This window comes from Pseudopipra pipra, chromosome 3, assembly GCF_036250125.1.
Source record: "Pseudopipra pipra isolate bDixPip1 chromosome 3, bDixPip1.hap1, whole genome shotgun sequence".
Lineage (NCBI taxonomy): Eukaryota > Metazoa > Chordata > Aves > Passeriformes > Pipridae > Pseudopipra > Pseudopipra pipra.
The window spans coordinates 66,743,913-66,759,450 of NC_087551.1; the positions used below are offsets into that span (position 1 = coordinate 66,743,913).

At 38.5% G+C, this 15,538-nt stretch overlaps 1 protein-coding gene across 6 annotated transcripts in view; it reads left to right on the forward strand.

Annotated features, from left to right (window-relative positions):
• ROS1 (ROS proto-oncogene 1, receptor tyrosine kinase) overlaps nucleotides 1-15,538 on the forward strand; it is a 73,485-nt gene that overhangs the window by 12,967 nt on the left and 44,980 nt on the right. For 3 of the 6 annotated variants that reach the window (XM_064649691.1, XM_064649693.1, XM_064649695.1), the window contains 12 exons: nucleotides 58-180; nucleotides 1,141-1,325; nucleotides 2,454-2,551; nucleotides 3,078-3,586; nucleotides 4,211-4,423; nucleotides 5,292-5,402; nucleotides 5,929-6,110; nucleotides 7,072-7,263; nucleotides 12,241-12,341; nucleotides 13,906-14,120; nucleotides 14,452-14,609; nucleotides 15,209-15,371. In XM_064649691.1, the coding sequence (XP_064505761.1) occupies nucleotides 58-180; nucleotides 1,141-1,325; nucleotides 2,454-2,551; nucleotides 3,078-3,586; nucleotides 4,211-4,423; nucleotides 5,292-5,402; nucleotides 5,929-6,110; nucleotides 7,072-7,263; nucleotides 12,241-12,341; nucleotides 13,906-14,120; nucleotides 14,452-14,609; nucleotides 15,209-15,371 (2,250 nt within the window). The other 3 variants (XM_064649692.1, XM_064649696.1, XM_064649697.1) reach the window with 3 other exon arrangements.

A 15,538-nucleotide genomic window follows, 5' to 3' on the forward strand; every position in this document is an offset into this window, starting at 1 on the left:
AGCAACATTATTCTCTGTGCTGCAGTCATCTAAATTTTGAATTTCACTGTTTTTTAGTTAAGGAAAAAGCATCATGGTTCTTCATATCTAGGAAAGAATCTTTAAGGAAGAGATACACAGAATATTTCCTTGCAGCTGCTCAGTGCCTGCCAGATGATATTATACACAACCACATTACAGGTAAAATCTAATTGGGCTCTCTCCTTTTCTGTCGAGTGTGTCTAAGACCTTGGTGTTCACCAAGGGCAGAATGCACCTCACATAGCCTGAGACAGTGTCTAGCCTCCTTTTATAGTCAATCAAGAGAAATAGGAACTTTCAGGATATGATTAGACCTATTTGAAGTGACAGGCATTGGGAAGAGATGAATTGTTCTCCCCAGTGCAACTTTTTCTTCACTGTATTTAGGCAGCTGCTTCAGAGAGAGACTTTTACAGTGTAGGTATCTAAATTGAGGTAACATGAATGCATGTTTCCCTATGATTAATGTCTATATTTTCTCAACATGAATGTGGGGATGTGCTTCAAACTTCAGAATAAAATAATACCTAGTGCTAAAGGTACTGGCTGGTGTGTTAGCATACTAATGAGAGATTTAGTGGTCAAAGTCACCAGACAACCTTGTTATCTCAAATTCCTCACAACTCTAATGTTTCTTATCTACACTGCTCCTTGGTGACAGTTTGGAAATCTGAGTTTACCAAATTTCACAGAGGCAAAGACACCAGAGAAAGAATGTCGCCCCTGACTAAATAGCCTTTGACAGTGCAGGGGTGGCACAGATTATGTCAAGCTTGACTGTTAAAGTGAATGGTACTTTGTGAGGTGATGCCAATTGCATCTGTTTGCCCTATAGAGGGGCAATCAGTGTCGGTTTGCATATTACATATCTCCTCTTTGTCTGATTACCTTTCTGAAGGGCAATTCTCCATAATAACGTCATTTACATAGCAAATGTGAAAGTTTCCTTATTGCTTTAAAGAAGACAAGAAGTGGAGGAGAAAAACCAGCTAACTTTTCTCCTATGATGATGAGTTGCAGATTGAAAAATACATATTTTTAAGGCAAATAGAAATATTAACTGAAAAACTGAAAATTATTTCTTATATTATCTGTGTGCACATATCTTTCTATTTTTAGGAATTTCTGTGAATATTTATCAGCAAGTTGTCTATTTTTCTGAGGGGAATTCCATCTGGGTGAAAGGAGTTGCAAATATGTCTGATGTATCTGACCTAACACTCTTTTATGCTGGCTGGGGTAATATTACGTCCATCTCAGTAGACTGGCTCTACCATAGAATATACTTTGTCATGAATGAAAAGGTAATGCTCTAGGGCTTATTTAATTTTTTACTAAAGTTGAACCATTACTGTGATTCATTTTACATGAGAAAATACGGTTTATATGTAGATATGTATGCACAAAATATACTTACAGAAATATATTTTTAACTTCAGTAGAATCCACATATTTAATAATTTAAAAAATAAGGAAGACCTGAGTATCAGATCATATTTAAAGTAACTCCCCTATGTGGAACTCTGGCTCCTTGTCTTATTTTCCCCTTAGGACATAAGTCTTTTAGTTTTAACTGCTTTGTTTTTGAGACTGATTTCATGCCTTCCTCATACCCAGTATAGGCGTATAGGCACTTTGTTTATCCACTTGGTTCCCATCTAATCTGTTTGGTTCCTGCTCTGCCCCAGGAAGATGGTCAGATAACTAGTTAGTGATTATAATGCCCTTCATAATTGACAAAAGATGTTTAAGAGGGAAAGTGTTTCATACAATGATGACAGCTCTGATTACAATGGCTTCAATCTGAAGACGGCAATCCTGCACTTGATTTCCTACTCATAAAACATCAATTACGTTAATGGTAAGACTCTGAATGTACTTATGTAGTCTCCTGCTGTACTAAAGACTAGAAACTTGCCCTAAATGGTTAGTGGGGCAATTTTTTTTTTGTAATCCTCTTGCCATGTCTGAATTTTGCTTACTGCTCAGGGAACAGGGAGGAGGAAAAGCAGTAGTGACAAAAAGACACAACTGAGCTGTACATGAACAGACTGATGGCAGAGAATCCCAAACTATTTCTGAATCCCAAACTATTGCTTCCAGAATCAGAAAAGCACTTCCCTTCCCTGCCAGATCACTTTCCAAGTATAGTTTGCCTAGACCATCAAAACTGGGCTTTTCCCTCCAGCTTAGAGGTAGGAAGAGAAGATGACTGACAGAGAGCTCTTTCAGGGTAAGCTGTCATGGCTGCATTTGTGCTTGTGTACAAGTGTTATATTTGGCTGACTGACAACTCAGGAGCCCAGAAGGACCTAGGATTTTGAGAGAGCTGTTTCATTGCCTGATTCCCCCAAAGGAATCTTGGGTCAGCTTGTTTGCTCTTTAGCAAACACCTTGTGAATGCATGACCAGTTTTTCTTCTCATTTGCCAGATACATGTCTGCCATTTAGAGAACTGCACGGTAGTCGAAGACATCACTCCTCTTTATGTGACATCTCCTAGGAAGGTTATAGCTGATCCCTATAATGGGTAAGTGTTCTTCTTTGAGCACTTGATGTCAAAGGTGCTATAAAGCTCCTCTCTAAATTTCTCCACTTCATTAGTCATCTGGGTTCCTGTTTCAAGCACTTGCATTAGCTAAACAGAAGTGCAATTGGTAACAAATAGCAAACTACAAAACAACTGGAACAAGAGTGGTGCCATGCAGTGTTGTTTTCTGCACTTTATTTCTTAAGGTGTTAGTAGAGGAGATAAAGCATTTCTAGCACAGAAATTTGAGTTTCAGAAATTTCGTGCTTTATGAATATGAATCTCTATGCATTTTAAATGTTCATGCTTAACACTTGAAATATTATGGAAGAATATTCTCCAATAATCTGCTATCAAAAGTCCCAGAAAGTAAAAATTTATGTGGTTACTTCTTGAAGTATATATATATTAATACTGCCAAAAGCATTTTCCTGTTGTGCACATCTCTGAGCTGTTAAAATATTTGTGTGTCACTTACAGAGTGCTTGCACTGTAGTTATTTGGGTTTATTTTGCTCCATGGCCAGTTATATTTTCTGTCTCCTGGAGGATGGCATATACAGAGCAAACCTTCCACTCTTTCCTGGCACTGCCTCCACAGCTTCACCAGTAGTGAGATCCAGTGCTCTGAGAACCTTCATGATCAACTTCCAATCTAAGAGACTCATTTTCTTCAACAAAACAGAACACGCCTTTGTGTCAGGTTTTCTTGATGGTTCAGAATTTCACATGCTGCGATCACACGTGCCATTTAATGACGTGGAGAGCTTTGTTTATGAGGATAACACATTTACAGTCACAGATGGCTCTGCAGTTTTTCACGAGGAGGTCTCTCCAGGAAGTTCTAGCTTCAATGAGTATAGTGTGGATTGCAATTTGGTGTATCCAGAATACTTTGGCTTTGACAACTTGATTTTCTATGGGGCATCAGCTCAACCTTTTCCTTTACCAACTACTCCTCATCTTGTCATGGTGCTGTTTGGATTGGACCAAGCTGTGATCAGCTGGAGGCCACCCGAACACAGTATTGGAACCAGTAAGTTCAGTTGTTTCTCCCTGAAAGTTTACTCCTTTTCTTTCTAGAAGAGTAACTTTCTGGTTTCCCTTTTCTTGATTTGGGCTTTAGTGACTTCAATAGCGAGTCCTCATAGAAGTTGTGGAATTACCTCAGTTTGAAAAATGTAAGCCATAATTTGCCAGTAAAATAGCCAAATTGTCTGTCTGAATTAATACAAGTGTATATTGGTAACTCATCTGTCCCCTCCAAGGATTTTAAGCAAGGCTTCATCTTAAGAGTGGTGTGGAGTAGCAGTAATATTGGTTGCTGATATCACACAGAACATGCATGCCAGAGATGTAATGACTTTTGATCAGTGACTGTTACAGTTTCTATCCTCTGTGTATGAATCTTTGACCAGCAGAAAATTACCTGGTTGGGGAAAATTTTGGTTCTTCCAACTTCATTCTTCATGGGGGATTAAACCACTGCTCTTGGTTGGTCCCAGAGATGAAGAGTGTACATTTTTAATTTATCCCTCTCCCAACTCCCCTGATACTGGCATTTTTGAAAGGAGTCTCCAATATACAGTTTTCTCAAAGAATGTGTATCATCTGTTGCAACCATCTCTTCTGTAATAACATGATGATTTGCTTCTCACAGGTTTATCTGCTTGGCAGAAATGGACCTATGATGTGAAAGTGTCATCTCAACACCCATTTGAGGAGAAATGGATTGTCTCAAATATTAGTAACACGAGGCTTACAGTGAAGGGTCTGGCCAGCTTCAGAGTGTATGAAGTGTCAGTTAGAGCTGTGTCTCCTGCTGGTGCAGGGCCATGGTCAGAGTCATTTAGAGGCACAACTTTAGAAGAAGGTGAGAATTGCTTTGTCTCATAGGAAAAATGAAGAACAAGTTTTATATGCAGATCTCCACCTGGTGAGGCCTAGACCTTGGGCAAAGACTGTAAAATAAGGGACACGGAATGGTTTGTCTTAGAAACATTAAAGAACACAGGATAAATGAATTTGCTTTTAGTCAAAGTAGCGAGATTCTTAAAATAGTATAATGATATTAAATATTATTTATGCATTTAATATTGCTACTTATCTACATTTTTCTAATGCAAATACGCTATCAAACACATTATTTGATACATTATCAAATTAACAGTATGAGACGTGTTATTCCTTTCCTCTGCTCTGTAAAGAACTTTCTACATTGAAGTGGTTTGCACACTTGGGGGTTAATGACAGTTCATGGAAAAGTGCAGCTCACTGAATGCTGAAAATCCTTGGTTTGAGCATAAATAATGAGAGGAAATGGATGTGTGTGAGATGTCTGAGATTTGTAGGTCTTTGGAATGTGGTTTGAAAGCTAGTTCACCCATAATAACCTATGTCTGAGGGGAAAATACCTTTCAGCTTAAAGTGCTGGACTGGTTCTTAAGATTAGGGGTGACTTTTGCCTGACTTTGGTAAGGCCAGGTCAAAACACACAGTGGTTTTTAAGCACCTAATAGGATTTCAAAATACCTTATTGTTCTGTGTCTAAACCTGCCCTTAACCTCTGAGTTTGTCAAATTATGATATTTTCATGCATTTCTTTGTCCACTGTTCCTTAGGAATAAGTGTTAAGGGTGATTTTGTAGCTTTCCAGAAATAAGAACCCCGTTACTGAAACACAAATATTATACAAAAATTGCTTCTTAGTGTGCAAAACCGCTGTTTTCTTTCTTTATCAGCTAAAGAAGATCCATGTATGTTGGCAGTGGGGCCTGAAGGTCTCTGGAAGCAGCGATTGGATAGCTATGGGCCAGGAGAACTCCTCTATCCTCATATAGGAAACATTTCAGGTGAATACTAAACAAATTGCATGCTGCTGCTACAGACTTATTGGAATTTATTAGGTTTCCATAAATTTCAGCAGCAGAATTGAAAGACAAGAGTTCCTATTGCAGCAGTCTAGGCTTGAATATAGTGCAGTGCAGTGCAGTGCAGTGCAACAGCTTCACTGAGCCAAGCTTTTGTCCTCATTCTCTTCTATTTTATGAGTCAAATGAATCCCTAGTGAAACCCTACTGACATCCCCCCAGTTACAGCAGAGCTAAAATCAACTTTCTGACCTAAATAGTTATGTTTCCAGCATCCCAGTATATGCTTGTCATACATTTATAGTCATCAGGGCTATATATGTATTATTTATATACATTGTATTCCTGTAGAGAAACATCTATCTTCATGTTAGCTGAGCCTAACTGTGGATTTGTATTGATTTTTAAAAAGCTGAAGTGTCTGGCTACATTTTATTCTTTAAAAAACATGAGGGTTTTATTTGCATGTTTGTGAAATGCTTAATATCTTCCTTTTTTTTTCTTCAAGACCTCGATTGGTATAATAACACTCTTTATTGGATTAATTCCATGGGGGAAGTTCAGACCTGGTCATTTAACACAAGAAAGGGTACCACTGAGAATACTTATATACCTGATGTCAGAGATGCAAGGATGTTGGCATTGGATTGGTTGGGTCAATGCTTGTATTGGGCTGGCAAAGCAAATACGGTAGGTATAGCTGCACTTCTTAAGAGAAAAAACCTCCATTAAGTCAACAATAAAAGACTGTAAGGCAGAATTTAGAAATCCCTACTTCTTGCAATCTGAGATGCATTTGGACCTCTGCTTATGACAGTGTAGAACAAGGGGGTCTTTCTTGCTTTATGTGATTTTCCAGAGTTACACAAAAGTTTGGGGTAAAATGTTCACTAACATTCACTAATCCAGGATAGTGAATTTACCAGGTGCAAAAAAGGCAAATCAAACATGCTATCAACAGTTTTGGTGGATTCAACATTTTAAAAATGAGAGAAGATAGTGAAAATGGAGGCCACCAAATTGGTCTTGTCTAAGAAGTAGATGGACTTTATTTTAATCAAATTTGACACTATTTGTTTACACTGAGATTTTCAAGATTGACCTCTGTACTGTGATATTTTGCAGATCACTGCAGTTAAAAAATAATTACAAATGCACTTTGTACACTCATATCAGGAACACTGACATGTGAATTATTTAAAAGGTATCTGACTTCAAAATTGTAGTGCTAATTTATGCAGTGCTGTCAAATTATGCTTTCATTTCTTGTAAGTGCAAAGTCAGAAGCTGTTTTAAAAACTGGAGCTAGAAGGCCAGATTTCACACTGCCTTGCACCCTCATTTACACTTGTGAATAGTGAATACGAAGCGGGTGAGAAACTCTGTCAGACAGAAGGCTGCCAAAACTGGGAAAATGAAAGGGAAAAGCTATTTCAGCTTTTTTTCTTTTGTTACTTTCTGGCAAAAATGAACTAATAATTTTTGAGCTATTCTTCATCCTTATACTTTGAATGTAAAAGGCTTAGGCTTTGAAAGTCTAAGGGTTGCATAGGCTTCTGATAAACGGCTGTGGAAAAGTCGCCACTGTATACTCAATTGAGCATGGCTGATGATTTAGGTGTGATGTTAAAAGCAATTCTTTTGTCCCTAGATATACAGAAAATCACTGTGGGGGGGCCAGATGGATGTTGTGGCTCATGTCATGCTCCCAGTGAAGGATCTAGTAGTGGATTCAGTAAATGGCTATTTGTACTGGGCCACAATGTATTCAGTGGAGAGCACAAGATTGAATGGAGAGGAGTATCTGATGTTACAAGAGCAGCTACAGTTTTCTGATAAACAGGTGACTGGGTTTTTTTTTGCTTATTTGTTGGGGTTTTTTTTGAGTCATGGGGGTGTGGGTTGGTGTGTGGTTTAGTATTTAGATCTCTTGAATATAGTCAGTGTTCATGGCTGCCAAAATTGACATTTTACTACCAGAAGAATAACATGCCTTACTTGCAATAGTTTTGTATCATTCTGAGAATAGGGTAAGAATTAAGTGATGTAGTAGTTGTACTAAAACTGTGGCTCACAATTCTGAAATCAGACGTTTGCAATAAAATGTGGCATTAGAGATCTCTTTGTGGTTGTAATGCTGGTCCTTCCCATATGTGAAAGGTACTTGCTTTTCCCCAAATGATTTAAGTCTAACGGTCACTTCGATCTTTCACATCAAAATAAGTAGGCAGAGCTCCATAGCATCCTGCCTATTTTGTGATGTTGCCCAGCTTGCAGGTCCTGACAGGGCCAGTTTTGGGGCTAGACACTTGCCAGGGACATCAGATTTGCGCTTCAGGCCACAGAGGTGCTGCTGTAGAGACAGGCTTTTCCTGTGGTGAAGAGCGAGGGGGAATGGCAGCTGGTGCCATACTTGGACTCAGCACAGCTGGTCCCTGCTGAGGCCTGGCACAGCTCGCTGCTGCTTCTGCCACAGTGCTGATGAGGGTGCCACTGACAGTCTCCATTCTGCCTCATCCTGTCCCTCCTGTGGTGCCAGGAACAGCAAGTCCCATACTTTGAGAATTGTCAAGGGTCTCCTCTCCCAGCCCACCTCTTCCCTCCCCATTTTCTCTTTATCCTTTGCCAAGTCAGACACAGGCCTGGCCCCAGCTTGGTGCCTCTTTCTTTGCTCCAGGCTCATGGGGAAGTCCAGAAGGCTGTGAAGAGCAGAGCAGCTCCTCAGGGAGAAGGAAAGGGGGCTTCTTATAAGAGTGAGTAAAGACATTGGACAGTATAGGGGGAAAAAGGGGATGAGGGATTATCATTTTAGCTGTATTAGGGTGGAATACTCCTCCTACATGCAGGAGTAGGCTGGTAGAGGGCAAATAGAGATGCCATTTTCACCTATGGATCATCAAAGACCCTGCAGTTTGTGAGAGTTCATTAACTCCTCTTCCCTACCTGAAGACATTTTGATGTGCTCTGAACCATGCACGGACAACCTCTGTATCTCTGCTGATCTCTCCATGCCTTTTCTTTTCCTTTCACCCTCTCTGAAGTCCTATCAAGTCTCTTAAAACTTTGGTTCACTGCTAGCTCCTCATAGATTATTGTTGTCTTCTCCAAAACCATCCTGCCTCTGCCTCTACATGGGATTTGTCTTCGTTTTTGCTAGGCAGGATTCAGTGTTGCCTATGCAATGAAGGATCTCTGAGACTGAATATTTACCTCATGAAAGATTTACCAAGGTCTTAGCAGCTGCATATCCCTCCCTCTCTCCTTCCCTCCCTCCTGTTTTTTCTTCTTCCCTCCCTCCCATGTACCTGGAAGAAAAGTGATGGATGACCCAATTCCCTGGCAAGTGAATCCCTTACTCTCTTAAAAGGGACTCAAGAATCAGTGTAATTGGGACTGTAGACCCAGTGGTAGCTTTGAACCTTTTCCAGGTTGTGTCCTGAGCAGGTCAGACTGAGGGACTGTTCCATCTACTGCACTGCTTTTACTCTATGGAGTCTCTCTTGAGGGAGAGCTGAATGCTCCTCAGCATAAACCACAGCCTGTGTGGGCTTGTACATTCTGTCCTGAGTGCTGGAGTGAGACATAGTTTGACTGCCACAGAACTGGTCAGCATAGATATATTATTTGCTGCAACAGCTTTCTTTAAAACACAGCTAATGATAAAGAAGCCTTTGTTTTTATTCCATCTATTATACAATTTGTGTTCCCATCTTACCTGATGCCAGATTCTCTGTTAAAGACCCATTACAATTTTAGAGATCTATCTTTCTTGGTTAGCTTTGTATTGTTCCCCAGAGCATTTCAATTTTCTTTCCCAAAGGAAAAGAAGATAGTGTTTCTCCAATTATAAAAAAAAGCCAGGCCTGGTTTAGCCCATGAAAGGGAATTAACATTCAGAAGGACCAGCTAATCTCACAGGTCTGTTACATTCCTGAGGGCTTGGGAAGAAGGACAGCTCTTTCTGGTGTGGTACCTACTCTAAACCTTAATACAGAAGAAATGGAGAACTTTTGTACACGACAGAAATGTCTGTGCTGCGAAAGGTCAAATATCTTCCAGTATTAGCCTCCCACCTCTCTTTTGAAGGTAGCTGGTGTGGACTGTCTTCATGGGAAAATATGTGCTGTACAAGCCCAATGGCACACTTAGACTTATCACACATATTCTGAATGATCTGTTTCAAAGGATCCAAAACTTGCAGTTTATTCTAAAAGGCGAACACTACCTTCCTTGTCCTTCTCTTTTGATTCACTACCTGCTTCTCTTAATCGCCTTATGCTAACCTCAGATTTCTTGTTCCTCTTTTCAAGAACCTTGGCAGCAATGAGACTTCTTGTCTGCTCCTGTCATTTTTTTTCTGCACCTTTCTCTATGTCAGTGATATCAGCCTTCAACCATCCACTTATTCACACCTCCTACAAGCAAGCATCTCCTCTCCTGATTCTCTGCTGCCCTAATCTATGCACTGACTTCCTGAACTCAACCTCCTGCTGTGATGCATACAGGAAAAAAGCCAACTAAAAATACCGAGATTGAGAAGTTACCAGTTATAGCTTACAGGTGTTTATTAAAATAAACCCCAAAATAAACCCATCAGAAAAAAAAGGGCAGCACAGCATTCTGTAATGGCAAAATTATTGAGCTGGTCATATTGTCTCAATATAAAGATGCAAATATATGTTTGCACAAGTACTAACGTATCTTCCTTGCACAATGGAGTTCTTTATCCTGGAAAGAGCACTTCTTACCTCAGTATTAAAATGCAGATGTAATCGTTAATTGTTGTTATTCAACAGTTAAAGCATGTTTTCCACATAACTGCTTCTTACTGGTGTTACTTTTAGCTTGAGTGCTAGGAATAGGAATTGAAGAGACTACTGTGAAAACGACAGCTTTCCTAAACCAACACAAAGGCAGAGCTTTGAAAGTCTAATTTCTTTGGCAAGAACTAGATCCCTTTATTACAATTATTTTATTTTTCAATCAGCCCTTTAGCTTAGCTAGTGTGTATTGGCATAGCCTGATTGATTTTAGCAGAGCTATTCTGGTTTATACCAACTTAGAACCTGGCGTAGAACTTTCAAAGCGCTTAGTAAGCCATTTAGGCTGTACAATGGCTGGAACAAAAGTTATTTGTAAGGGAACAGCAAAGTGCACTATATGGAATGGGCCCAGGACCCTCTAGGTGTCGTCTCTTAATATTTCTAGTAAAAGGGTATTTCAAATAGCTAAATTTATACTGCATCTCATGATGTTGAGTTACATTGCATCATCACAACTACATGATGTGTCCAGAAACTAGTACCTCTCATGAACTTGAAAAAGTTTTTCTGTTTTTGAAGCACAAGAGAAGGGGAGATGTTAAATTACTGCCTAACTCCTGAAGATGAATAGTACAATTATTTATTTGCCTTTTATTAATGGTGATACCAGGGATTAGGAGAAAGAAAATGGACACACCTATGGGAAAATATAATAGTTGTAGAAAAAAAATGGGGTGAGGACAAAAAGCCCAAATGTTTAAAGAAAGCAAGATAAATTCCAGAAGATGTCATTTGTTGTTGAGCATAGGAGGGAGAATAGGTAAACAGGATAAAATATAACATGGTTAACTAAATATACACTCAGACACGTACATGCTGTGAGATATTTTTAACAGGACAACCTACGGGAGCAATCATTCAAACCTTAATTTTCTGACATACAGTGTCAACAGAAATATGTCAAGAATGTGATTACATAAGGAGCAACAGACAACTAAGTGATATAGCATTTGCTTTCCTGTCATCATCTTCTGCAGTTTATTAATGAAGAGTTAGGGGAAAAAAAAAGGCTGTTCCACTTACATCCATAATGGAAATTTAAGCTTATAAAAGAATAGCTACAGCTAGTGTTTGGATGAGAAGTTTGAGAGCTGCTAGAAAACATGTTCAGAGAGGCCCCTAACAACTTGTAAGCTGTGCTAATGATATAACATAGACTAAACTTGATAACATTTAGCAGACTAACTTGTGGAACCAAATTCTTTTTTATTTGTAGAACAGATTATTAGATGTCTGATTTCTATTACTGTTGCATATGGTATTGAATCTGTTGTTTACTGCAAAAGCAAGAAAGTCTATTTTGTATATTAGATCCTATGAAAAATTAAGAAAACAATCTTTCACTTTACTTAAATGAGGGTAAAACATTGAAGTAATGAACAGGAAGATTGTTTAATTTCCTGCATACCCCCTCTTTTTAAAATAATGAATTATTTACTGAAATGTAAATATTTAAATTTCCCACTTAATGAAATAAATAAATAAAAATTTTGCACCTATTTTTCATAAGTAATGCAACACATTATATATTCTATGTATAGAATCTAAGCCAGAAAACAAAGACAAAAGATCTGAAATACTTCTTTTAAAAAGTGATTCTGATGTTCAGATTGGATATCAACCACCTCTTTCAGACAAAGATTGTTAAAATACTGGAGGTATTCTAGAGATTTTGATAGGTAGTTCCATTAATCACTTTATCCACTATTGCCATCCTATCTGAAGTACTCAGATACTCCGGGGATGAACACTGTGACAGGTGTTAATAAAATCCTATCTAGACAATAACCAGCTGCTATAAATAGGTGTCCACCAAGCACCTGATTATTTTCTAGAGCTGTCTCTTTTTGTGTTAGAATAAACATTCATGGTAGTAATGTTATTTTTGCCAATAAATACCAGTGCATGAAGTTGTCTAGACAACAGTTATGCCTAAGGGCTTTTATCTCAGAAGTGAAGATGTGTTCAAATTGCCATTTGGACTGTTTTTTTCCTAGGTGATTGGTTTAACTTTGGATCTCACCCAAGGTTTTCTTTACTGGCTTGTGCAAGATAGTCTATGTCTAAACCTATACAGAGCTTCTCTCTGCAAAGAACAGTAAGTAAATGTATAGCAGAGTTAAGAAAGTCTGTATTTTCTAGCTTTTGTGATACTCTTTGAGAAAAAAAAGAAATTATCCAATGCTGGACACACTATTTACTAATTTAACAATGAACAAAAAGAAGAGCTAATGATCACAACTGGCTGATTGCAAACTACATGTTGAGATGGTAACAGTCCTACAGTGAGAGAAACACAATGTGGAAGCTCACCTTAACTGAGATAATGCTCATTAATGTTTAGACTTAGCTTTAGGAAATAGTCACCATTTATTGTCTATTTTATCTTGGCATTTACAACATCTGACAGTTTCCAAGTGCCTAGAGCTCTGTAACTTGTTCATCTTGCATGAAGCTCAGGACTCAAACTGACACTACTTTCTCATCTGAGCAATCAGTACTCAGCAGGCTTTCCTCTTGATCATCCTGAACATGAAATGGCTGCATTATTCCTAAATGGTGAAGTTTAAAAAGACAAAACATAACAAAACCATGTTTATGGGTTAGCTTGAATACTTACTAAGACCTTGAGAAAAGTGGTAATTTGTTCTCTAAGTGCTAAGTGTGTGATGAGTGGTAGTTTGTGAAACTAATCTTTTACTCCTCTCCATGTGGAGAATGCCACTATTTTTTTTTCAAGCATCAGAATAAACTTCTTAAACTTACCTGAACAGCATCTGTATTTATATGTGCTTATAATGTTGCAGGATGGCTTTGTGTGGAATCAGCTGAATTTTCTGACTCATTTTAGACTTGCTATGATTAACAGAAAATACTTAAAGAATCAAAATACCTAGATTAGTTTTAGCTGGAATATGCAGCCCCATTGTGAACCAATTGGCCACCATAAATCATTATGCCTGACATGCCAGAATACAGAGATCAGAAGTAATCCATCCTAATGGACCTGCTGGTGTGTCAAAGCTTTTCCAAATTTGTTTTGGATAACATGCGTTTAAGCTTAAAGACATTTCTGAGATGGCAAAATGATGCCTCTAACGAAATATATAATCTCTTACACAGAAGATAAATTGGAACCTAAAAAGGCCTTTTTAGTTTTGACATACAATATACAAGGCAGACTAAATCATCAGTGATCCCAGTGGAGGAAAATGTTAATAGAATTTAATAAAAGAAGGAAACTAGCAGGGTCAAATTCATCTGGTTTTCTGATATAATGAAGTGGAATGAATCTTATTCTGCAAAGTAGACTCTGTTTCAGTGAAATTGCTGAGAGAAGATGAGCTGATTGTTCAAAATATTCACTTTTCTGCATCAGAATATCAAACCATTTTATAATTGTTTTCCAATGAAATCAAGGGAATGAAAAGGGTTTTTTTGTTTGTTTGTTTAGATTTTCTTGCAGGGGTTTCTGCAGTGTTTCATATTCTGAAAAGTGTTCTGATTTAAAGAGCTTAAAGAAAACTTTTTGTTTTCCTGTCTCCTACATGAGTATTAAGAATTTGAATTATGAGAAACTTATAAATGTGTCAAACATTGCATAAATCTGTTCTCTCTACATGTGTGCTTTCAGTTTGCTTATTTCATACGCGTTTTCACAGTTGTGGCAATGCCATAGTCACAGAATTTGCAGCATGGAGTACTTCAGAAATATCTCAGGGTGCACTGGAATACTACAGTGGTCGTCTGTTCTGGATTAATAGGCTTCAGTTCATTACAACCCAGGAAGTAAATCAGAGCCTTAGCATTCCCTTCTCACAACCAGCACAGTTTACAGCCTTTACCCTCGTTCATGCATCACTTAAACCTTTGCCAGGTACATTATTTTCTTTATCTAAACTCCTCAATAACTCCTCACTGCCAGCCTCCAATTCTTCATTCTTGAAATTTTTTAGTTATTTGACAAAGGATAAGGACAAGTGCAACTTCTTAATAAATATATCAGGATATTCCTAGTTATTGTGCGATTATAAAAGCTGGTGGTATGGGTATGGATAAAAAGAATACATGATGGTGTTATTTATTGTTTCTATTTAAGACAGTTTATAGGATTTTCCATAGTACTTTAATGTTTTACGTCAGGTTTGAAAAGTCTACCTATTCTTCACATTCTTTAGGTTATTATTATTTCTTCTGTTTATGGACAGGAAATTTGTCTTTTACACCAAAAGTGATTCCAGATGCAGTGCCAGAGTCTTCCTTCAAGATTAAAGGAAATTCTTCAAGTTTTCACATCACTTGGAGTCCCTCCACAAAGGTGGAATGGGGAGCTGTCTTTTACTGCGTGGGATCAAAAGCTCTACAGGTGAGGATATTCATGCAATCCTTCCCTACTATCCGCATATATTACTGCATCTACTTGCCGATATATCTCTTTTTAAACAGAAATTCAGTTTGTTTCTTCTCCAGCATTTACAAATCGGTCAAGAACAAAACTAAACTGTAAATGGAATGCAAGTTGTCCAGGTTCTCCATCACTGCAGTCATCACAGGAGGAACATGGGCTTAGCAGTAGCTCTGGGCGAGCAGCTGGGGTGTGAAGAGCCAAGCAAGGAGTTCACAGTGCTCAAAGATGTGTGAGAAAGCCTTTCACGGTAACTCAGAGAGAGAAGTGTCCTCTGACAGTGGACAGCCTTTGCCTGAATGTGAAATCTAGCCCTCACCCACACTTAATTTTAGTGCATTTGGCAAGTTTTTCTTTAAATTCAGGGGGCATATTGCTAACGCATTGCTACACATCACTACAATACCACAGGAGTTGGTGAAACAATGATCACTCACAGGAAGAGGAGCTCTGTTTTGATTTAGTTGACCAGCTTGCTGAGGGAATTTTGGAAAACTTAAGGCCTTTCTGAGTGGGAAAAAAGTCTTGCTTTACTTTGTTCTGTTTTATTTCATTCACAGTCTCTGAAGAGTGAGCAGTGCCTCCATCCCCATAACCTGACAGTGCCATCCTACCGAGTAGATTGGCTGGAACCATTTGCACTCTTTGATTTTACTGTCACTCCATACACATACTGGGGCAAGGCACCAATGACATCTGTATCTCTTCGAGCCCCCGAAGGAGGTACTAAAATTTTAAATCCCATTCCTCACTTGTAATGGGTGCTGGGGCCAGGTCTATGTCAGCAAGTGAAACCCCGGAGAAGGATAAGCAGCTTTTAGACCTAGCCAGCTGTAGGCAGAGTTGCAAGGACATGTTTCTGAGCATCTTTGGCAATTATCTATTGCACA